The 25,107-nt window shown below is 49.9% G+C and overlaps 1 protein-coding gene across 5 annotated transcripts in view; it reads right to left on the reverse strand.

Moving 5' to 3' along the window:
* Positions 1–25,107, reverse strand: part of KAT14 (lysine acetyltransferase 14) — a 48,647-nt gene that overhangs the window by 10,781 nt on the left and 12,759 nt on the right. For 2 of the 5 annotated variants that reach the window (XM_062203819.1, XM_062203818.1), the window contains exons 4-10: positions 23,662–23,843; positions 21,507–21,923; positions 20,826–21,388; positions 11,568–11,704; positions 10,564–10,739; positions 9,364–9,554; positions 1,489–1,579 (exon numbers count right to left, since the gene is read on the reverse strand). In XM_062203819.1, coding sequence (XP_062059803.1) covers positions 1,514–1,579; positions 9,364–9,554; positions 10,564–10,739; positions 11,568–11,704; positions 20,826–21,388; positions 21,507–21,923; positions 23,662–23,843 — 1,732 coding nt within the window. In that variant the 3' untranslated portion in view covers positions 1,489–1,513. Of the gene's footprint in view, positions 1–1,488; positions 1,602–3,954; positions 4,943–9,363; positions 9,555–10,563; positions 10,740–11,567; positions 11,705–20,825; positions 21,389–21,506; positions 21,924–23,661; positions 23,844–25,107 lie in introns of those variants that run through there. The other 3 variants (XM_062203817.1, XM_062203816.1, XM_062203814.1) reach the window with 2 other exon arrangements.

A 25,107-nucleotide genomic window follows, 5' to 3' on the forward strand; every position in this document is an offset into this window, starting at 1 on the left:
CGGGGAGTGGTCAGAGGCCAACAGCCCCAGACAGACGTGCCCATGTTCCTGGCCCAACCCCACCGGCTACTCCTGGCAGCATGGGAGTCCTTGGCAGGCAGCTCCATCCCTGCCTGGGATCAGACACCGTGGGCAGTGTGTGGTGAGCACCAGAACCTGCTCATGTGTCCACCACTTAACAGGACCACTGGGCACGCACAGACCCCATGGTGCACAGGCTCAAGCGGACTCTATGAGGGGGCTGAGAGTTAAATTTCCTGGGATTTTGCAAGCTATCATTAAAAGCATGTTTATATAAATTTATAATTAATCATATTAAAATAAAGATGGGGTGTTTGTGGTCAAGATGCCACTTGGGATGCTGGAGATCCTGGGTTCTGATCTCAGCTCTGTTTCCAGTCCAGCTTCTGCTGATGGGCACCCTGGGAAGCAGCAAGTGGTGGTGCCAGTGCTTAGGTCCCTGCCACCCATGTGGGAGACCTGGACTGAGCTCCCAGCTCCTGGCATTGGCATTCAGGGAGTGAACCAGCAGGTGGAAGATCCACTCTGCCTTTTAAAAAAATTTTTTTTTTTTAAGATTTACTTATTTACTTGAAAGTCAGAGTTACACAGAGAGAGGAGAGGCAGAGAGAGAGAGGTCTTCCATCCACTGGTTCACTCCCCAGATGGCTGCAACGGCCAGAGCTGGGCCAATCTGAAGCCAGGAGCCAGGAGCTTCTTCCTGGTCTCCCACGTGGGTGCAGGGGCCCAAGGACTTGGGCCATTTTCCACTGCTTTCCCGGGCCACAGCAGAGAGCTGGACAGGAAGTGGAGTGGCCGGGTCTCGAACGGGCACCCATATGGGATGCCAGCGCTTCAGGCCAGGGCATTAACCCGCTGTGCCACAGCGCCAGCCCCCACTCTGCCTTTCAAATAAATAAACTCACAAACACAAAATTACTCAAAATACTCCAAACTCACCATGTGATTATTTCACTACTTGTTACTATTACCTGTGCTACCAAGGTAATATTCATGTATTTTTCCCTTCTGTTGTATCTGGGTGAGGGACATACTGTATAAGGGTGGCTGCTGTGCTTAGCTTTCCAATTCTTGGTTCAGTGACATCACCTTGCTAACTTGAAACAGCCAGAGTAAGAATATCTACACCATGGAAAGCAGCAAATGGCTACAAATCAGAGCTTGATTTAATGCTCTCTCCCCGCAGTGGTCAAACCTACTAGCACGCCATTGGCTGTGTTGGCTGCAGGCAAGTATCCGTGAGCTCCAGCTGTCCCAGGGGCTGGGGGGACTCACACCCGGCTGGTGCCAGGCCCACTGGGAAGCTGTGCTGCACAGATTACTTGTTGGGTCTTCTGAGTTTCTAGGTGACTTCTGTCCCCATGCTCTGGCTAGGGGCCCTCTTGACCACACCTCCTATCAGCAGCAAAGCTGCAGGGAAAGCCAGACCAGCCTTTGCCCTCATCGAGCCCCCTTCCAGCTTCTTACCTGAGCAGTCACCAGTCTCCTTCTCTCACAGAATCCAAGCTTCATCCCAGTCTTTGGTTACTTTGGCAGGGTTCTGCTGGTTCAGGGGAACCTGCACACAATGTTGTAAGAGTCTGAGACAAGCAGAGAGAAGGGGTTGGTGCCGTGAGAAACATCTAATTTGTGAAAAACAGAAACAGTCTACACACAGGTCTGGAAAACGAGAAACAAGAGGCGTGACGGAGGCCTCTCAGCCCACTGAGCTCCTGGTGCTCAGCTCACTTCCGGCTCCCGCATCCAGGCCCATGGAGCCCTGCCTCTGTGCAGCCCTGGGGGCTGGCGGCGAGCCGAGCACGGACTCCCTCAGCCTCTCCCCGGGTTCAGCCAGAGCGGGAAAGCCTGCAGGCGCTGCCACCAGACCATCATGCTCTGAACGGGGGGCCCTCCATCTGTCATTTTCTTGGCCTTGTTGGGGCTATCACTACAAATCTGTGAGGGAGGCGTTACCCAGCCACCTCCAGCTGGGGCAGCTGCAGTAGGAGAATCTTTTAGGAAGTTTGGCTTTTTTTCCTCCTCATGAACACCTGTTTCTCAGAGCCAAGTATGAGAGCCCAGATGGAGGGTTTCATGAACTCATGGCTGTTCCCAGTACTGAGGTTCACGATTTGTTACCCCAACTTCCTGCTCATCACCCAGCACTGGAGCTGATCTGGGTGCCGATCTTTGGCTTTTTGAATTTAATGCCCACTTTTGTGGAAGGAAAAAAAAAGACAAACAAACAAGCTCCCCTACTTGAAACAACCACAAATTCACAGAGACATGGAAATCTGCAAATATTTTTCCTCACCCCGGCCACCTTCCTTGCATGTGGAGAAATCACTTTTTTTTTTTTTGACAGGCAGAGTGGACAGTGAGAGAGAGAGACAGAGAGAAAGGTCTTCCTTTTGCCGTTGGTTCACCCTCCAATGGCCGGCGCGGCCAGCGCGCTGTAGCCGGCACACCACGCTGATCCGAAGGCAGGAGCCAGGTGCTTCTCCTGGTCTCCCATGGGGTGAAGGGCCCAAGCACTTGGGCCATCTTCCACTGCACTCCTGGGCCACAGCAGAGAACTGGCCTGGAAGAGGGGCAACCGGGACAGAATCCGGAACCCCGACCGGGACTAGAACCTGGTGTGCCGCAGGCGGAGGATTAGCCTATTGAGCCGCAGCGCCGGCCGTTTTTTTTTTTTAAAGATTTATTCGAAAGACAGAGTTACAGAGAGAGGTAGAGACAGAGAGAGAGGTCTTCTACCTGCTGGTTCACTCCCCAGATGGCCGCAACTGCCAGAGCTGTGCCAATCCGCAGCAAGGAGCCAGGCGCTGCTTCTGCACCACATGGGTGCAGGGGCCCAAGGACTTGGGCCATCTTTTCCTGCTTTCCCAGGCCATAGCAGAGAGATGAACTGGAAGAGGAGCAGCCGGGACTAGAACCAGTACCCATACTGGATGCCCGCGCTTCAGGCCAGGGCGTTAACCCGCTGTGCCACAGTGCTAGCCTGAGGGTGGGGGTGGGGAGGAAGGCCAGATCAAAACCAACGGATACCCGCCCTAACGCCCAAACAGGGACCGTCAGCTTCCTCTTGCTGAAGAGACCAGAACAGGCCTGTTGGTCACCTGCCCAGTTAGCCCTGCCTTGCAAAGGACCACAGGATGCAACAACCTGTACTGTGGGACACTCTGCAGGAAAACCGGCCTGGTGCCCGTCATGCCCAGGGGCAGGAGACTCACCAACTGCCCAGGTGAGCCCTGCCTGACCACTGACCCAAATGAACCAGCTTGGAGGTGTTTCTGAGACAATTCAGGGAGCCCGACTACGATCCCCAAAATGTGCCCGTGTTGTTGAGGAGCAGTAATGGGCACTGTGGTTATGTAAAACCCACGTTTGTTAGAAACACCTCCTTAGCAAGCAGTGATGAGATGGCCTGATATCTGGGATTTACTTGCAAAGAAACAGGAGGATAAATGAAGCAAATGTGGCAAAATCTGGGTTACTGGTGAGTATGGGGGGTGGGGCTTTGTTACAAAGTCTCTGTGTGCGACTGAAACTCTCATAATTAAGGAATGGGAAACAATGGCTTGAAGCCACCCCTTAGCAGCCACAGAAGTCTGTGCTCACATGTTGGTTTCGTTTTGTCAACATCAACCTTTAAAAGGTAGAAACTCTTGGGGAGGAAGGAAGAAAAAGTCCTCACATGAATGGAACTGAGTCCAAGCTGTTTCCCCAGGAGACTGAACAACTCCCAGCTGTCCCAACAGCAGGGCTCCAGGCAGTCCCCCAGACAAAGGAGCCAGGCTGGCTGCGCGCACAGCCCCAGAACAGAGGCTCTTCACTTGCGGGCCGAGGGTTCCGTTTTCCTTGGATTCTCAAAGTGATCCCAGAAAGCTCAGAACCACTGCTCCTAATCAAACAGGGTCTGAAAGCAGACTGAGCAGACCGAGGCCACTGGCTGTCACACAGAAAGATTTTTATTGGCGAACATCTGATTATTTTAGAAAATGTTCTTGCTTGATCAAAAACAAACAAACAAACGGCTTGATAGTCCATCTCCAACACCCAGCACACACCCTGAAGACAAGACAGGCTCCGTCCATGGCAACTCTGGCAGCCTCTGTCCTGGGTATGAGAAGGGCCAGGGAAGGCAAGCTAAGTGGCAGGCAGCTCAACCGCTCCCATCCCAAACCAACTACGGAGGCCAAAGCCCCTGCAGGGAGATGCTAATAAGTAGAACAGGTAAAGTCACGTGTAGATAGCAACGTTTAGTCTGTATTTCCCAACTGTGCCCAACATGAGCAAGCGACAACAGCCTGCAGTGCCCGGGACCCCCTCCTGGATTTGAGGTCAGGGTAGGGTCCCTTCCTGTGAGCACCGCATCGCCTGCCATCACCCCGGGATGGTGCAGCGCTTCCTGGGCACTGTGTCAGTTTTCAACCGTGCCCCCATTTCCTCGTCCTTTAAGTCAGGCAGCCAGGGTCTCTGCCGGGAGCTTCAGTCCGGGGCTCTCATGCCTACAAGCTGTCCGGGGGCAGGAGGACGGCGGCAGGAGGCAGCACTCAGCTTTAGTTGACCAAGGGTCCGACGCGTTGGCTCAGGGCTGCTCTTGGAAGGGCTGGAGAGTGACCCTGGCTCAGGGCTGCTCACTCCTGGCCTCTCGGGCCCCAGTGGAGAGGTGAGAGGGCTCCCACCCGATCACATCGGGGCGACCCCGGTCTGCGTAGACGCGGCCTCTCGCTGCACACACACCTCTGCGTGAGCCGGCTTCCCGTCAGCGCCGCAGCCTCAGGAAGAATGCGTGTTTACACTCTGTGCTCTCCAGAGGGTAGTATTTATCATAAAAATCTAAAACATATTCTTCAGTCTTAAAGCCAAACTTCTGGTAGAGCAGCATAGCAGGGTTGCTTGCTGAGACGTGAAGGGTTACATCCTTGCCCATGCAGGTCTGCCAAGAGAGTGGGAAAGCACGAAAATGAGAAGGCCTCAGGGAAGACGAGGAGGCGAAGAAGCCTGTCTGAGTGTGGGCAGTCAGTTATGGAAACCAGAGAAATCAGGGACCGAGGCGACCACAACGCTGCGCACGGCTGGAAAGCAAGCAGCACTGTGCCACGGATCCAAACGTCCTCAAGACCAGAGAAGCTCGGCGTGGGTGATGAGCCTGGGGTCACACTTCACTGTCAACTTCACTACTGGTTTATAATCACGTTTAACTGTCAAACATATCGATACCAGCACTATGACAACCTTGAAGAAACCGAGAACAAGATAAGCTCTGCTTTTTTCAACCAGATGTTATCATGTACCCTCCTCAAATGTGTAAAAATCCCCTCCCAAGGCCTGCTAGAAAAGATGCTAAACTCTCTACACAGATATGAAACATAATTTAATGATAAAATCTGAGGACCAGGGTGGGCACTTGGCCAAGGGGTTAGGATGCTCGTTAAGACACCCGCATCCCACATCACAGGGCCTGGGTTCAAATGCTGGCTCTGCTCCCAGCGCCAGTGCTCTGCTCATGCAGCCCCTGAGAGGCAGCAGTGACGGCTCCATTAGTCGGGTCCCTGCCATGTGGGAGACCCGAGCCGTTTCCAGCCCCTGGCTTTGCCCTGGCTCAGTCACAGCCACTGCAGCCATTAAGGGAGTGAATCAGCAGATGAGAACTGTTTCTCTCTCCCTCTCAAACAAACAAATTTATTTATTTATTGTTTTATCTGACAGAGTTAGATAGTGAGAGAGAGAGAGAGACAAGAGAGAAAGGTCTTCCTTCCGTTGGTTCACCCCCCAAATAGCTGCTATGGCCTGAGCTATGCTGATCTGAAGCCAGGAGCCAGGTGCTTCCTCCAGGTCTCCCATGTGGGTGCAGGGGCCCAAGCACTCCTGGTCTCCCATGCAGGTACAGGGCCAAAACACTTGGGCCATCCTCCACTGTCTTCCCGGGCCATAGCAAAGAGCTGGACTAGAAGAGCAGCAACCAGGACTAGAACCTGGCATCCATATGGGATGCTGGCGCCGCAGGCGGAGGATTAACCAAGTGAGACACAGTGCCAGCCCCCAAGCTCTTTTTTTTTTTTTTTGGACAGGCAGAGTGGACAGTGAGAGAGAGAGACAGAGAGAAAGGTCTTCCTTTACCGTTGGTTCACCCTCCAATGGCCGCTGCGGCCGGCGCACCGCGCTGATCCGAAGCCAGGATCCAGGTGCCTCTCCTGGTCTCCCATGCGGGTGCAGAGCCCAAGCACTTGGGCCACCCTCCTCTGCACTCCCAGGCCACAGCAGTGAGCTGGCCTGGAAGAGGGGCAACCGGGACAGAATCCGGCGCCCCAACTGGAACTAGAACCCGGTGTGCTGGCGCTGCAGGCGGAGGATTAGCCTATTGAGCCACGGCACCGGCCTCCCCTAAGCTCTTAAATTCTTTTATCAGTTACACAGAACAAGGTACATAAATTAAAAACTCTATGGGGTCAAGGCGTAGCGGCTAAAGCCACCAGCTGCAGTGCCAGCATCCCATATGGGTGCCGGTTCGACACCTGGCTGCTCCACTTCTGATCCAGCTCTCTGCTGTGGTCTGGGAAAACACTAGAAGATGGCCCAAGTCCTTGGGTCTCTGGACCTGCAAGGGAAGTCCTAGAGGAAGTTCCTGGCTCCTGGCTTCAGATCGGCGCACCTCCGGCCGCTGCGGCAAATTGGGGAGCAGACCAGAGGATGGAAGATTCCTCTCTCTCTATGTGACTCAGACTTTCAAATAAACAAATAAATATTAAAAAAAAAAAAAAAAAAAAAAAAAAAAGAACTTGTTTACTATGATGATTTTTGGGAGGCAGAGAGAGAGAGAACACACGCTCTCCTGCTCATGGATCAATCCCCAAATGCCCCCTACGGCTGGCATCTGAAGCCAGGAGCCAAGAATTCAATGTAGGCCTCCCACATGAGTGGCAGGAACCCAATGACCTGAGCCATCGCTGTTGTTTCCCAGGGTTTGCATCAGCAGTAAACTAGAATAGGGAGCCAGAGCCAGGAACTGAACTCAGGCACTCCATAGGAGGATGTGAGCGTCCTAACTGATGCACTGACCACCAGGCCAAACACTTCCACGGAGAACTTGCTTTGAAATGAGACACAGTGAAGCTGAGTCCTTGAGATTTAGAAATCACGGTCCCCGAAAGCTTCTATTTAAGTACTCTGCCAAAGGCCGCCTGACTGCTACCTTCTCTTCTCTGCTTAACTCACACACTGTGCATCCAAAGGCATCTTTAAGAGGAGACAGCATGGGCCGGTGCCGTGGCTCACTTGGTTAATCCTCTGCCTGTGGCACTGGCATCCCATATGGGCGCCGGGTTCTAGTCCAGGTTGCTCCTCTTCCAGTCCAGCTCTCTGCTGTGGCCCGGGAGGGCAGTGCAGGATGGCCCAAATGCTTGGGCCCCTGTACCCCCATGGGAGACCAGGAAGAAGCACCTGGTTCCTGGCTTTCGACTGGCGCAGCGCCGGTCATAGCAGCCATTTGGGGAGTGAATCAACGGAAGGAAGATCTTCCTGTCTCTCTCTTTCTCTGTCTTTAACTCTACCTGTCAAATAAATAAATAAATAAAAGAGGAGACAGCATACTGTTATACCAGTGACAAGAGCATGTGCATGTACAGAGCAAATTCTGCGTGGTGATGTTAGTGTTCTTCAGACTGCAAATACACCTGGCCAACCACAGCCAACTCCAGGTACTAACTCTAAAGAATTAAGAACTTCTCTATTATTGCTTTTTAATTTGAGAGAAAGAAGAAAGAGAGAGGGAGGGAGGGAGGGAGGGAGGGAGGGAAAGAGGGAGAGAGGAAGGAAGGAAGGAAGGAAGGAAGGAAGGAAGGAAGGAAAGAAGGAAGGAAGGAAGGAAGGAAAGAAGGAAAGAAGGAAGGAAACAGAGCGAGCTCTTACCCATTGGTTCACTCCCTAAATGTCCACAATGGCCAGGATATGAAGCTGGGAGCTGAGCAGTCAATCCAGCCCTCTAACGCAAGCACCTTGTGTTTGGGAGCTGGGGTGTATGGCCTGGCTGGGGCACACAGCAGCCACACACAACGAATGAGTGACTCCACACACCCTGCAAACCCAGCACCGACGGACTGCACCAGGCCGTGAGTTAGGCACCAAGGATGCACACACGTTCAATGTGCTGCACCTGCCCTCAGGCCCTCAGCAGAATAGGAAAGGCAGAAGAAGGTCAGCAGGGTGGAGAGCAATTCGGTGGGGGCAGAGAAAGGAGCATGTACTGGAAATAACGGAGCCAGTCTCCAGTGACAACAGCAGCAAGGGCAGCCCACGCTAAGGGCCCAGGGAGTGACCACAAAGTCAGTGCCTAAGCAGGGAGGGAAGCAACTTCTAGCAAGGTGGTTCTCAAGGTTCCTGCTAACATTCGGGAACAAGCGAGCGACTTCCATTATGAACTGGAAAAACAACATCTCATAAGGGATTTCATTTGTGTAACCCACAGCCCGCCATACTACATGGCTTTTAAATAAAAGTCATCAGAAAAATTCTGGAGAAAACAATCTTTGCATGTGTTCTGATGTTAGTACATAAACACATGGTCTTTTCTTCAATATTCAATATCAGAATCAATCTTAGGGTTCATAACAGCTTGTATAGTGGTATTAAGATGGAAAGCGATCAGCAGTATAGAATATGTACTGCTTATTGATGTCCTTGAGCTAAAATGTTCGGAGATACTTAAAAACAGAAACCCTAGTTCGGGGGTGGGCATTTGGCCTGGCAGTTAAGATACCAGCTGGATGCCCGCTGGGACGCCCCCATGTCACAGTGCCTGGGTTCTGGTCCTCTCCCAATTCCAGCTTCCTATTCATGCTCACCCTGGGAGGAGGCAGGTGACACCTCAAGTAGCTGGGTCAGGCAGTCATCAGACCCGGACGGAATTCCTGGCTCCCTGCTCTGGCCTAGCCCTGTCTGGTGCAGGTATCTGGGGAGTGAACCAGCTCATGGGAGCTTGCTGCGTCTGCTATCTTTCTACCTCTCAAATAAATAAGTAAATAAAAAATGTTAAAACATCATAGTTCCCCTTCCATTTCTCAGAGCTGCGTCAGCGCTGACTCCAGGAGCAGCAGCGATCACACCCCGGACAGCACACGTGCTCGGGCCTCACTTCTGTACTCTGTCATTCTGTTCACAACACATGTTCTTTTAAACCTGAGTCGGAGTAGTAATCTCACTACGGAGTCAGAGGTTTTTGTCTGTGTCCTTTAACAACCTCCCGAGGGGTGATGATCAGTTTCCAGGCAGCCCATTCCACTGGGCCAGCCTCATTCCTCCTCCATGTCTCTCGGGGGAGCCCGGAGGCAAGGTGGCAGATGACGAACAGAGACACCTTACCTGAATCAGATGATAGATCATGAACGTGGCGATCCCTGCTCGTCTCCACTCGGGATGGACAAACAGAAATGAAATGTACGCCTCGTTGTATTTCACATCAGGAACCATGAAGCCAAAGGCAATGATGACTTTCTTATAAAGGACAACTACGCTGAAGTCTGGATACTGCAGGCACTCAGACAGGTCAATGCCTAAAGAAGAGAAAGCAGCAGCGACTCAAGGGCCGGGCCGTCCAGAGCTGACGAACGGTACACAGTTCAGTCTGTACTGACAGCTACACCTGCATGCTAAAGCAAGCCCAGAATGGGAAGCAAAGAAATTACCATAGAGACCACACAGTCAGATCATAAAAATAAAGATGCGTTTTAGAAAACACCAGAATGAACACAGTCCTTTCCAAGTACATTTGTTAAGAAGAGAGGGGGCCGGGGTGGGGGCGGGAGTGGAGAGCACAGCCTCGGGGCTCAGTGTCTGCAGCACATAAGGCGACCTGGCAGACTGGGGTAAAGGTCCCGCCTCGCCCACCACATGCACCTCTTCCCGACTATCAGACAATGGGACAGGCGGTGTGATGAGACCTTATCTCCCATCTGGAAAACCTGCAGGTACTGCCTTCAGGTTTCAAAGCAGACCCAGAAAGCATGTCTGTACGTTCAGCGGCTAGCATGTGTCACTGTAACTGGCTTTGGCCTTCAGAGGCCATTTTGTTAGGACTGATAAAATGACAAAACCTACTGAGTTTACTTTTGACTCTCAAAGGCTATGATTGGGGTATGTGGCTTTTAAAAAATACCCTTTGGCTGTATTAACATTCTCGAAGGAACAGTTACACAAAGCATAAGGAATCTTTAAGCCAAAAGCAAAAGTGTCCAGACTCGCCCAAGCTACCAGTCTGTGTATCTTTGATAGACATTACCTGGTATCTAAACATATGTAGAAGCAAAACAGGACGAATCTTTTATTCTGGAAGCAGAGACAAACAGGGAAGAGAAACAAACAAAAACACTGTTTATTACTTTAATTGCTGTCTTCTTTTTGATCTTAGGAAAGCAAGAAGTATTTATGGTTTAGTATTTCTGTGTTAGTAGAAACAAACTATATGCATCAAGGCCTTAGGGTCACGTGGCACACACTAATTTAAAAATGACTGAGATGTACTGTACAGAAACGGATCTGCCTGGTTTAGGAGGGGGAACATACCGGGCCAGAAAAACTCCTGACACATAGAGTTGATGGTTGGGATGTGATTTGGCCGGACGTAGCAGTAATCAAGAGGTGCGTCGGGCTCAGGTGTCCAGTGAGGGTCACTCCTGTGCAGGTGGGAACGGATCTGTGACAGGAGCTGTAGTTTGGGTGGTCTTGTTTCGTAATCACGCCTGCAGTACCACAGAAGATAAACAAACTCAAGTAAATAAAAATACTCGGTCTTATTCCTGGTTACTTACCTTACATAAACTCTTTGATCTGCTTCAAACCTTACGCTAATTTGCACTGTTTTATTTGGTGGCTCGTTGATTACAGCTGTACCTGTCCTGTATGAAATCTAACGTTCACTCTATTAACAATCACCAGGCACACTGCCAGGTGCTGGTCTTAATGCATTCCGCGAGGAAACGAATAGTACCCAGGTTCACTTGGAGTACAGCTTGCACATGGATGCGCCTCCAGGGCTATGGGAGGCCTCGGGCGGCAACACCGACCTTGCTGGGCAGTGGGGAGCACCAGAGGCAAAGGAGGGTCAGGGGGATTACAAAGCTATAGGGGAAGTGTGGCACAAGAAAGACAGCGCGTTCTCTCAGTCATGGTGCCCGGCACCACGAGGGGCCTCTCCAGCAGCTCAGCTGCCACTTCCCGGCCCGGACAACACGCCGCCCAGATATGGGCTCAGCTGAGCATCTCTCTCACATTGTCAGTGCAGTTTCTAAAAGGCATATAACTAACATTTAAGATGAAATGATCATTATCATGTGCACAAAGAAACTGAACAGTTAACTCAGCTTTGCTGTTTACATTTCTTTCAAAGGACCATGGTTTATGCAAAAGAGTACAATTGAAACGAGCAAAGGATGCGACCTGACACGGAGCACAGAGCTTGCCAATCCTGCTCGGTTTTTGGACTTTTTCACTCTGACTGGAGAACAGGGGGCACAAACCACAAACATCATCCCCTGAGACACTGGACATCACACTTCTTTTCTGTTTACCTGATATAAGGCTTCAAGATCCGGGAAGTATAAGGGCTGACAATACTTTGGTCCACAGCCATATCTTCTGATCCCACCAAACGATACAAAAACTTGGTGGTCTGGTGCCGGAATCCTTTCCTGGATGGTAAGGAGGTCTACGAGAAAGAAACACTGGATGTATTAAAAACATCATTCAGAGGACTGGTTAATTTCTGTATAGCATTAGTAACTGATATTTTTATGTGTCTGCAAGGTCTTTAGGTCTTTAAAAATTTTTTTTCATCTATTTGAAAGTCAGAATTAGAGAGAGACACAGAGAGAGCTCTTCCATCCACTGGTTCACTCCCCAGATAATCACAGCAGCCAAGACTGGGCTAGGCCAAAGCTGGGAGCCAAGAGCTTCTTCCTGGTCTCCCACGTGGGTGCAGAGGCCCAAGCACTTGGGCCGTCCTCTGCTGCTTTCCCAGGCCATTAGCAGGGAGCTGGATCAGAAGAGGAGCAGCTGGGACTCGAATCAGTGCCCACACGGGATGCTGGCGTCACAGGTGGTGGTTTTACCCGTTTAGCCACAACGCTGGCTTAAGTAAATCTTTTTTTGCATGACTTATTTGGAAAGCTCAAGTATCAATACAAACCTTTGTAGGCACCTTTGTGTAAAACCAGATATGAAAAACTAACCCAAGCTGTAATAGTCTGAAACCAGATTTTTAAACATTTTCTATTTACACATTTTAAGTCACTCAAGTCAGTGAAACACAGGACTCAACACTGGATCTGCAGCTTCTGTAGGCTTCATTTCTTGTGTACTAAGCCTTCAATCCACTTACTCAATACTGAAGCAGGCAACACACACTCAGACATGGGCCACACATTACATGGTCACTCTATTACCCAAGCAGCCACAGGGAGCAACTGTGCCATGTCTCTTTTCCACAGGGAAACAAGGAATGAAGTACAGCATCAGCCCTACAACAGCTCCCAGCAGTAGAGCATCTACAAGCCCCTGTCCCCGGGGAGGGAGGACTAACGCACCAGTGGGCTTCACGCACTTTGTCCTGCACCCCCGGAGCAAGCCTGGAGGTGAGCTGTTCTTAACACGTGCCGCTCCAGGGCCTTCGGTCATGTAGAAACAGATCACGGGCAATTAGGGTTGTACAGCAAAGACTCAGGTGGAAGATTAAAAGGCACACTTATAAAGTGGTTTGCCAAAGGTTGGATGAAGTTTAGAAACTAAAGTTGTTTTTGTAGATTCAGTTTGCTCTTAGTCTAGAAAATAAGTATGTTGAAAGAAAGCTGCCTTCCTTTATAATTTGCCTGCTCTGTAGACTGCTTCCTTCAACCTTCCAGCAACCCTTATTTGAAATGAAGGTGAGGGGCCGGCACTGTGCTGTAGTGGGTAAAACCGCTGCCTGCAGTGCCGGTATCCCATATGGGGGCCGGTTCTAGTCTCGGCTGCTCCTCTTTCGATCCAGCTCTCTGCTACGGCCTGGGAAAGCAGTAGAAGTTAGCCCAAGTCCTTGGGCCCCTGCACCCACTTGGAAGAAGCTCCTGGCTTCAGATCAGCACAGCCCTGGCCATTGCAGGCATCTGGGGAATGAACCAAGGGATGGAAGATCTCTCCCTCTCTCTCTGCAACTCTGCCTTTCAAGTAAATAAAAATAAATAAATCTAGAATACTCAAGAACTATTGGACAACTACAAAAGGTGTAACATGCATTATAGGAATACAGGAAGATGCATGAAGCCTGTGCTTATAGAATGGACTGAAATTATGTTTTTGCAAAAATTAAAGAAAAAAAGAAGGAAGGTAGGGGATTGAGGGAGGGAAAGAAATAAGGAGGGAAGTATGGTTATCTTCTTAGAATGACATCTATGAAATACATGACATCTGTCCTCTTTATATTAATAAAAAGTTTTAAAAAGAATGTGGGAAGAAATAACAAATATTTGAAGCAACAGTGACAGAGAACTGTGCCCAGGCAGCGTCAAGCACCAAACTCCAGCACCAGGGAGCTCTCAGAACACCGGGAAGGATAAAGGCCAACAAGCACTCAGGATGTCTCTGAACGAGCAGAGCTCTCAAGCAAGACAGACAAGAGCCAAAAATAGTTCAAGTTCAAAAGCTTCCAGGAGGTGAGACTATAAAACAAAAAACAAAAAACTGCAAAGAAACAAGAGTTTGGGACTCTCAGGAGCAATGCTTAATGTAAAGTGATATAGGAATTGTAATTTCCAAACAGTAGAGGAAACAACAGGCTTAGTTTTATATACAACTACACTATGCCATCACTGAAATGTGAGTGAAATGAAGAGATTCTCAGGCAAACACGTACTCAAAATTAACAAGAAAACATCATCCCCCTAAATCCGTATCCATTTACTTTTACTTTAATTGACAGGCAGAGAATGAGAGAGACAGAGACAGAGACAGAGACAGAGACAGAGAGAGAAACAGAGAGAGCCTCCATTGATTTGTTCAGTCCCTAAAAACCTGCCACAGCCAAGGCTGGGCCAGGTCAAAGCTGGAACCCAGGAATGCAATCTAGGTCTCCCATAGCGGTGGATAGAGACCTAACTGCTTGAGCTGTCATCTGGTGCCTCCTGGGGTGCACACCAGCAGGAAGCCGGATTGGAAGCAGAGGAGCAAGCAAGGTCTTAACCACTGTGCCAAATGTTTGCCCCAAGAAGGTCTGAATTTTAGCAACTGTTAAAGGAAGTAGTTCTGCAATGGGAAGTAAGAATGAATAAACAATGTAGTGGGGTCTTCTGTCACTTAAATACGCAACACAGCTTAGTCTAGCAGTTAAGAGAAAAGACAGATGGGAGCAGATAGGTACTCTTTTCTTTGGGGAAAAGATTACGTGGCAATAGTAAAAAATTAATAAATATAAGTTACTTAAGACATAAAAAGAGGCCGGCGCCGTGGCTTAACAGGCTAATCCTCCGCCTTGCGGCGCCGGCACACCGGGTTCTAGTCCCGGTTGGGGCGCCGGATTCTATCCCAGTTGCCCCTCTTCCAGGCCAGCTCTCTGCTATGGCCCCGGAAGGCAGTGAAGGATGGCCCAAGTGCTTGGGCCCTGCACCCCATGGGAGACCAGGAGAAGCACCTGGCTCCTGCCTTCGGATCAGCGAGATGCGCCGGCCGCAGCAGCCATTGGAGGGTGAACCAACGGCAAAAAGGAAGACCTTCCTCTCTGTCTCTCTCTCTCACTATCCACTCTGTCTTTTTTTTTTTTTGGACAGGCAGAGTGGACAGTGAGAGAGAGAGAGAGAAAGGTCTTCTTTTTTGCCGTTGGTTCACCCTCCAATGGCTGCTGCGGCCGGCGCATCTCGCTGATCCGAAGGCAGGAGCCAGGTGCTTCTCCTGGTCTCCCATGGGGTGCAGGGCCCAAGCACTTGGGCCATCCTTCACTGCCTTCCGGGGCCATAGCAGAGAGCTGGCCTGGAAGAGGGGCAACTGGGATAGAATCCGGCGCCTCAACCGGGACTAGAACCCGGTGTGCCGGCGCCGCAAGGCGGAGGATTAGCCTGTTAAGCCACGGCGCTGGCAAAATTTTACTTATTTATTGAAAGACAGGCAGACAGACTGAAAGAGAGGCAGCAGCAGAGAAAGAGAGTGAGCATGAGAGAGAGAGAGAGAGAGGTCACTCTCCTATCCATTGGTTTACTCCCCAAATACCCATAAACAGCCAGGGATGGGCCGGGCTGAAGCTGGGAGTCAGGAACTCAATCCAGGTCTCCCAGTAGGTGTAGGAACCCAACTACTAGAGCCATCACTTGCTCCTACTAGGCTGTGCATTAGGGGGAAGCTGGAATTGACAGCAGAGGTGGGGCCTGAATCCAAGCACTCCAACATAGAATGTAGGTATCTTAAACATCATCTTCTTTGCTATGCCAACAGCCAGCCACTAATTTTCTTTAAAGAATCAACAGATACAGGGGCTGGCGCCGTGGCTCACTTGGTTAATCCTCTGCCTGCGGCGTTGGCATCCCATATGGGCGCCGGGTTCTAGTCCTGGTTGCTCCTCTTCCAGTCCAGCTCTCTGCTGTGGCCCGGGAAGGCAGTGGAGGATGGCCCAAGTGCTTGGGCCCTGCACCTGTGTGGGAGACCAGGAAGAAGCACCTGGCTCCTGGCTTCGGATTGGCGTTAGCTCCGGCCGTAGCAACCATTTCGGGGGGTGAACCAACGGAACGAAGACCTTTCTCTCTCTCTCACTGTCTAACTCTTCAAATAAATTTTTAAAAAATTAAAAAAAAAGAAAAAGAATCAACAGATACAGACTATTTTCTCTGACCTTAATACAATCTGACTAGAAACAAAATCAATTGTCAAAAGGTAGCTTAAATTTTTCATAATCTGAAAAGCAAAAAATAGCACTAAATAACTCTTGGATTAAAGGTGAAGTCATGAGAAAAATTACCAAATGCTAAATTCTGGCAAGTAATAGACTCACACCATTTCAAAAGTCACAAGTCATAGCTAAAACAGTAAGCACAGGGAAATTTGTAACTACGAATACATTTATCAGAAAGCAAAAAGAATATGGATTTATTTATTTATTTAAGATTATTCATTTAATTGAAAGACAGAGCTACAGAAAGGCAGAGGCAGAGAGAGGTCTTCCATCTGCTGGTTCACTCATCAGATGGCTGCAATAGCCTGAGCTGAGCCGATCTGAAGCCAGGAGCCAGGAACTTTTTCCAGGTCTCCCACATGGGCATAGGGTCCCCAGGACTTGGGCCATCTTCCACTGATTTCCCAGGCCACACCAGAGAGCTGGATCAGAAGTGGAGCAATTGGGACTCAAACTGGCACCCACATGCGATGCCAGCACTGCAAGCGGCAGCTTTACCTGCTACTCCACAGTGCCAGCCCCAAAAACATGCATTTAAAATTGCATTTACAGGGGTCAGTGCTGTGGCAAGGTAGTTAATCATCCGCCTATAGCGCCAGCATCCCATATGGACTCTGGTTCTAGTCCCGGTTGCTCCTCTTCCAATCTGGCTCTCTGCTGTGGCCTGGGAAAGCAGTGGAGGATGGCCCAAGTGCTTGGGCCCCTGTACCTGCATGGGAGGCCTGGAAGATCCTGGCTCCTTCGGATCGGTTCAGCTCTGGCTGCTGTGGCCATCTGGAGAGTGAACCAGCCGATGGAAGACCTTTCTGTCTCTGTCTCTATCTGTATCTCTACCTCTCAAATAAATAAATAAAATTTAAAAAAAAAATGCATTTACAGCTGCTCCTCTATGGAACTGCATTAAAATCATTCAAGAAGTCTTGGTTAAAATGGGGATTAGGCATAAGCACACAATTTTACTGCCTTCTAAACCCCACTAAAATTATAGGAACAAACTAACAGGAAGAGAGAGAGAGAATCAGAACAGAAAGTTCAGGAGAAGAAGCAACAGTGACTGTGGCACCCAAGTCCCCAGCCGCCCTGAGTTAAGGCGAGAGCCAGCCTCAACCTACACTGTAGCATGGGAAGCAGACGAGCTGCGGGTCCCCTCAGCTGGCGGGCGCTGGCTGCCCTCCCCAGGAGTCTCAGGGCCAGCCTCTGCAGAAGGCTCAGGAACTAAGGGGCTCTGGAGCGGGTGCAGTGCCTGAGGTGTGAGTGCACACAGGCAGATGGCTAAGGTTCCTTTTCCCCCACAGGGCAACCAGGTCCTGAGGCTGGAAGAGTTCCCTCGGGGAGTCAGACCCACCCGCAAGGGGATGCCCAGAGGCAGGGACTGGGTGCCCTCTGCTGAGGACTCAGATAATGTGGCTGTGCACCGGATCCCAGGTTCCACCCATCCCCCTCAGAACTTGAAAGCGCTGCACCTTGGTCCACGGGCTTCCAGGGTGGGGTTAAGTTGGTTTTCCACTTAACCCAGTGCTGGCCTGGGATTTTCAAGTCAAGGCCTTTTCAGACATGTAGTCTCAAATTTTACCTGCCAGGTAGCCTTTCTCAGGAAGCTGTTAAGGATGGGCTTCCGGACCACGGGAGAACAGGAGATTGTACACACAAGAGGGGAGATCCTGGGGCCACCGCTAAGTTTCATACACAGGGGCAGTACAGCCTGGACAGGGACAACTCAAGTGACAATGAGGCTGTCATCACTCAGTTCTGTGGCCGTCAACCACTTTTCAAACCTAAGGAGTCAAGGCCCACAGTCATCTCTGGCTGTGCTCAGCTTGTACCAGCCATGTGCTGTGAGCCTCCTGTATACGGCCCCTTCACACCCGCTCCCTGGATCAGCGGAAGACGATCACTCTGTAGATGACTGCTCCGACCTCCGGCAAACTGGACAGAAGCCAAGCTCAGGCAGGAAACACAGAGGCCCTCCCAGCTCTGCTCAGATTCCTGCAGCATTCCAAGGCGCACACGACAGCCCTGTCTGATGCTCATGCTGGGGAGGGGCCCAGGTCTTCTTCATGACCTTGAACGCTCACTTCCACACGTGGGGCTCACAGGAGCTGAAGCCAGGGGGTCTGGAAGTGCAGTCACTCCCTTGTTATACACAGGGAATTGGCTACAGGGCCCTCCTTCCCTCTGAAGACCAAAATTCACGGATGCTCCGGTCCCTTATATGACACGGCACAGTAACTGTATAGTACTACGCGGCTCCTTCCATATACTTTAGGTGATGTCTAGATTCCTTACAGTGCCTCATACACTGTAAATGCTATGTGAATAGTAGCACTGGATTGTTTAGGGAAGAAGGACAAGCAAGAAAGTCTGCACGTGTTCAGTACAGACACAACTTTCTATTTCTCAAATATTTCCAGCCTGTGACTGGCTCAATCTGTGGCTATAGAGCCCACAGAGACGGGACCACAAGCTGCGTGTCAGAGAACAGCGGAGACCTATCGTCAGGGCCTGCACGGCAGGGCGGAATTTGCTGCACGTCCTTCTCTCAGCTTTCGCTGTTGTGTGATCCTTGGTGTTCCTTGGTTTTTAGACACCAAGTCTAGCCTCTGCCTCCATCTCCACACGCGGGTCTGTCTCTGCGTCTCTTCTCTTCAGAAAGGTATCAGTCAGACGGGAATACGGGATCATACCACATAACAGGACTATCTATCTTAGCTCATACTGTAAGGCATGTATGTCACATTCATTGGCCCCAGGGGCTGGGAAGTCAACAAATCCTTAGGGGTGGGGAAAGCACATTTCAATTCACAAAGTGACCCAGAAGACTGTCCACCTCACCTCCTCCCAGAAGCCTTCAGCTAACAGTGGCGATTTCCTTACACAGCTAGACTTGGGCTTGCCACTCAGCTTTTTTGTTTTATCTTTGTTTTCTTTAATGAAAAGCATACTGTTTAGGGATACACATGTTTGAAAAGCAGAGTAATTCATACTACAAGCCAGAGCATGGCTCCCTCTGGGAAGAGCTGAACACGTACATGAGCACTTCTAAGGAGTCAGTCGCACTATACCTTAACCCAGAAGATGAACACACCGGCATTCACATATAACCCTATGTCTGAGCCTGCTTCTACTGGTGTGACACACTTCACAGGTAAAAACATAGAACACAAAGATTAAAAAACAAATCCACAAGAATACACCAGAGATAAACAGGGCTGTAACAAAAGCACACGAATAAGCAGCAAACGACGCAGAAGAAATCCAAAGTCTAAGGCTGGGGCCAGCGCTATGGCATAGTGGGTAAAGACACCGCCTGCAGTGCCGGTATCCCATGTGGGTGCCAGTTTGAGCGCTGGCTGACGCACTTCTGACCCAGCTTCCTGCTAATGTGTCTGGGAAAACAGCAGAGGATGGCCCAAATCCTTAGACCCCTGCACCCACATGGGAGACCTGGCAGAGGCTCCTGGCTCCTGCTTTCAGATCGGTCCAGCTCCACTGAGGCCATCTGAGGAGCAAACAAGCAGATGGACGATCTCTGTGTCTCTGTCTCTGTCTCCGTCTCTCTCTGTGGCTCTGCCTTTCAGATAAAATAAATAAATCTTTAAAACAAAACTAATGTCTAAGGCTGTGCGGGAAGACAGCCCGGGGTCAGGGCGATTTGTGAAACACGGCCACAAGCAGGTCTCAGTAAGAGACGTCGAGTGCTGGCATCCAGAGTAGGCAGGAGGGTGATGGCCCGAGAGGCTCAGTACTTCCCTCCCCAGGCAGAAGACTGGACTGTCTGGAGAGGGAGAGATTTACCCACTGAGGCGCGAGCTCCAGGCCCCTTCCCAGTTGGCTCCTAGAATGCAGGCAAACAGGTTAACGCTTTCCAGGAAAGGAGTTGAAAAAAGAAATGAAGAGGATCTACCTAGAGTAGAGGTCTTGGCAAATCAGCCCACAGGCCAAATCGCGCTCAGTATCCCTTGCTAGGAATCAAGTTTCACAGAACAGGGCCATACCCATCATAACCACAGAGCTGAGGGGGCTGCTCTGTGGTGTTCACCATCTCGTCCTGCCCATCTCTGGCCTACAGAGCCCAGTATCCATACAGGGCAGGTCTAAAGAGAGGACAGAGGGAACAGAAGACAGGAAGCCGAGAACACCTTCCAGAACTCAGGAGTTTCGGATTCAAAGGGCCCATGCTCTAACTGCCCAGCCCCACAACGGAAGAGAAGTCCCACACAGGGTACACGGTTGAGTAATCTCAGAACGCTGTGATGAGAGGAGCCCCCGGCAGCTGCCAGAGAAGACGGCAAAATGTGCAGACTCTAGTCAGCAGTTCACAGACGGACAAACAACCAGAAAACATGGAAAATGTTCAGCCTCGCCCGTAATCGAAGAAATGCAAATAAAAACCACCCAATTAGCAAAACTCAAAAAGGCTGGTTAGTAGCGAGTGCTCACGAAGACCTCTCTCACTCCTACTGGGGGAGGGCTTATGCTGACGATTCTGGAGTGAAATTACTTGTTCCTGGGAGCAGTCTCAGAACCTGGGGTGCATGGAACAGCCTTTGAGCACTGCTGACCCCACACTGATGGCTTGGCTGCTATTTCCCCATTTTGTGCCCTAACTACACAAGTGTTCACACACCTGCAGATAACAACCCAACAATGTCTGGTCGCTGTATGGCCTCAATAAATCTGTCAATCAAAATCACGACACCAATCAGGTACAGGTGCCTTCAGAGACGGGGACGTACAAAGAAAAGGTCTAGGTTAGGTCATAAATGCCCATGGAAAAGAAACACCCAGACATCTCAAGGGATATTTGTATTTTCCTCCCTCCCCAGATTACTCACGAGGTGAGATGTCACAGCACAGCTGTTCACTGCTGCCTGCCTCCTCCCCTCCAGCCACAGCAGTTTCACAGCACGTGCGCACTCACCTGGTATCGGTCGAGGATTCTGAAGTCCTGACAGGTGGTCCGGTACGTGGCTTGTCCAGTTGGGAGCCGGGACACGCCTCCTTCTTTGGCTCCATAAATCCCATCCACCAACAGGAGAGCAGCATTAACAACTTGATCCAAGTCAAAGAGTGGTAAGCCCCTATCCCTTTTGGCTTGTCTGACAATCAGTTTCCGCTTGAGCCTCCGAGCTTCGGGAGTCATAGCGACTGCGCTGGGACAGGCTTCCAGTCTCCGGAGCAGCAGCTTCTCCTCGTAGATGCTCACGGGCGTGTACTTGGGGCCTCTGGGCTTCGAGTCCTTCTCCAGCTGCGGCTTCCGCTTCTCCCGAGCCCGCGTCTGCAAGGATGTGTTTGACTCCGTGTCTTCGCTGTCCAGGTCCATCCTATCCGGCTTCTCCTCCTCACTCTCCACCTCCTGTTTTATCTGCTCCAGGCCTCTGACCTTCCTCCTGCCCATGGGCCCCGCAGAGGCAGACCCCGCAGGGGGTGGGACGTACTCCATCCCAGGGTCTATGACGCCATCCCCTTCCATCTCATCATCATCTGTGCAAAGTACAGAACAGTGCCGTCAAGACACTCAGCCCACGAGGCGAAACCTCTCATGCTTTGTCACGAACCCCGACACACACACAACAGAAGACGTAGGCCTGGGAAGTCTTACCGTGAAACAAGGCTTGCGGTGGCATCACATCGGGAATCAGATCTGCTTCTGACAACAAGCTGGGCGTTGCAGAGTGAGAGGCGGGCGTGCCGGGGGCCGAGAAATCCAGAGAGGGGGAAGGAGACGGGCTGGTCAGAGGGGTGCGGTCAGAGGAGCTCAAGGAGGAAAAGTCTATCACTTCTCCCTTCTCGAGAATCACGTCCGGCCTGCGGCCCCGGCTAATGAATTTGACAGGCGTGGAAGACGTGCTCCTGTCCAGGAAGCCGGCCGCCTCCTTCTGGGCTCTTCTGATATCTTTGGCTTCCTGAGTCCGCGACCTCTTCTCCTTTAATTCCATGGCAGATTCCACAGGATTCCGACTGGCTCGTTTTCTAAGTCCCTCCACAGTAATGATGGGATCTAAGGTGGGTTTTGAGGCTGGCAGAAAACAATAAACATCAAAAGGACGACTCAACTTCTCTTTGCTAATCTCTTATTGTGTTCAGGAGAGAGAAATGTTCAATGAATGTCCTAAAGCACAGACTTAGCTGTCTCCTAAAGACAAAGAAGTTGTGCGTATTTAGACAACTCAACACGGCCTCTTCCCGACTTCTACAGTGGTGGCCACTGCAGGCTGATGTTCAGCCAGAGTATGGGGTCGTGGGCACTCTGGCGACCTTTTAATAAGGTACACCTCTTACTGCAGCTCTCCAGAGGGGAGCTTGGCAATACTGCTCAAAACTGCCAGCAAAGACACCCTCTGACCCAGCAACTGTAGCACATCTCGCACAGGGACGCAAATCTGTACAGCTGACACACTGTTTAGAACAACAAAAACAGCAACAGCCAGCACCATGTCCATCAGTACAGGATTGGTCTGATAAGGTCACGGCCAGGCAGGTCTGCACGTATTGCTGGACTACCATATGCTGGCAGGTGGGGGGAAATGGAGAACAAGGATGAGTCTACGAGTCCGCTTATGCTCTTCTGAAAATGAGAAAATGCTTAACAATGCAGAGATATTTCTAAAAACATTCTGAAGAGACAAAAGTGGTTATTCTGGGCAGAGAAACCTCGTGCGGGGGCAGGAAGGGACACTCTCAGACCTTGTACTCCTCAGCATTAGCTCATTTACCCCAATCACATTTAAAAAATTTTAAAGCTCATTAAAAACTTGTAAGTGAAAACATCGATGTGTGATAATAAGGAATTACTGTTAATATTTTTAAAGTGAAAAATGGTATTATGATTAGACTGCACAAAGGAAAGAATCCTTTTCTCTTAGATATAATACTGAAATATTTAAAAATAAAATGCTGATGCCTGGGATTTGTTTCTAGATTACCCAAGAGTGGGGAAGGAGAAAGGCTGAAGGAAAGCACTGGAGTCTGGATATAAGGAGAATGTCGGGAGTTAACAGCTGCGTGAAGGGAGAGACGCTCGGAAACTCAGTACTCTCCCACCTTTGTATGTTTTAACACGTCCACAATAAAGAGTTGAAAAATAGAATCAAGATTGAAAATGAAGACACAGAACCTTTCAGGTATCAAAGGAGATTTATAAAATCAGGTATCAAAGGAGATTTATAAAATCAGGTATCAAAGGAGATTTATAAAATGGTGACTTGATTAGGGAATGGTGGCATTTTCTTTTCTTTTCTTTTCTTTTTTTTTTTTTTTTTTGACAGGCAGAGTTAGACAGTGAGAGAGAGAGAGACAGAGAGAAAGGTCTTCCTTTGCCGTTGGTTCACCCCCCAAATGGCAGCCACGGCTGGTGCACTGCGCTGATCCGAAGCCAGGAGCCAGGTGCTTCTTCCTGGTCTTCCATGGGGTGCAGGGCCCAAGCACTTGGGCCATCCTCCACTGCCTTCTCGGGCCACAGCAGAGAGCTGGACTGGAAGAGGAGCAACTGGGACAGAATCCAGCGCCCCAACTGGGACTAGAACCCGGGGTGCCGGCGCCGCAGGCGGAGGATCAGCCTAGTGAGCCACGGCGCCAGCCTAATGGTGGCATTTTCTACACAGTATGTGTGTAGAAGCTGCAAAGCAGACACAAGTGTCTCCAGAGCTCCAGAGGCACCTGAGCAGAGCCTGGGAGTGCCCGGCTGTCTCCCGAGCTGGCACCTGCTAGGCTCTGCCCACCAGCACCTTTTGCACTATTCTTACAGCAAGCAGTACCTTTTACTTTCAGAGTAGAGGCAGACAGCTTCTCTCCTTCGGGTTTCATTGTCGGGGGCTTGTTGTGAACAAGTTTCCACCATCCTGGCTCTCCAAACTCCTGAGCCCCTGAACGGAAGTACATGGGACTTCCCACACTGAGGCAACCCGCTACTGTGCTCCACCACGTTGAAGTCTTTTTCCTAAAAAGTGAGAGAATTAACAATGGTTGGCAATTCATCTGGACCGCTGTCTAGAAGGTACACCCTACACAGACTCTGTCTTCTAGCCTGCTGGAGGCAGAGCACGGGGGTCTGGAGAGAGATTTGGGGTCTGCCTGGCTTCAGATCTTGGCTCCACAACCTCCCATCTGCCTCAGTTTCTTCTTCTGCACAACTGGACTTTCCTCACAGGGTTGCTATGAGGATTTAAATGAAGTGACTCAAAGCACATAAAACACTTATCACAACCACGATTAAGTATTAATTATTACTATTTAATTAGCTTGTAGTGCTTTTATATGTGAATGAAGCACAGTTCTCAAGAACTCAACCAAACAAGAGTGAGCATTTTGTGATAAAAGCTCGTGGTTGGCCCTGGTAAACAGTTCAGCTGATGTAACAGCTCAAAGCTGGGTGATCTCTCGGTGTGCTCCTACTTACCCTGAAGTACTACAGTGAGAATAAGACTACCCGGTGTGTTTCATAAACACAGAGCACACACAGCAAAACAAAACATGCAAAATGCCAGCCATTCAGGTTCCTCCCGCTGCAAAGTGTTTCAAAGGCAACTGTTCTATTTCCACCTGAAAACATAAATCAATTACTAGAAACCCTCAAAGAGTTTTTCACAAAAAGGTCAAACTCACAGTTGGAAAAAACTGCTGGCACGCTTTCTGTAGCTATGAGTTTCAGTTCTGAAAGTCCCTCTGTAGGTGGAATCATACAATATTCCTGTGACTGGCTTATTTCTCTCAAGAAAACGTCCTCAAGGTTTATCCACACTGCGGCCTGTGCCAGATCTTCCTTACTTTTTAAGTCTGAACAGTGCTCCATGTGTGGACAGACCACTTTATAGGTTAGTGGACTCTTTTGTTGCTTCCACATTTTAGCTATTGTGAATAATGCTGCTTTTAGGACATACAAATATCTCTGCAATACCCTGCTCTCAATTATTTGGAGTATATATCCGGAAGTGGAATTAATAGATCATATAATAATATTTCTAACATTTTGAGGAACTACCACAATGGTTGTAATGATTTTACATTCCCATCAACAGTGCCCAAAGTTTCTAATTTCTCCACATTCTTATCAACAGTTTTTTTTTTTTTTTAAGATTTATTTATTAAGGGGCCAGCATTTTGGCAAAACACATTAAGCCACTGTCTATGACATCGACAACTTGTATGAGCACTTCGAGTCCCAGCTGCTCTACTTCAGATCCAGCTCCCTGATAACAGGCCTG

The sequence above is a fragment of the Lepus europaeus genome, chromosome 10 (genome assembly GCF_033115175.1).
Source record: "Lepus europaeus isolate LE1 chromosome 10, mLepTim1.pri, whole genome shotgun sequence".
Taxonomy (NCBI): Eukaryota; Metazoa; Chordata; class Mammalia; order Lagomorpha; family Leporidae; genus Lepus; species Lepus europaeus.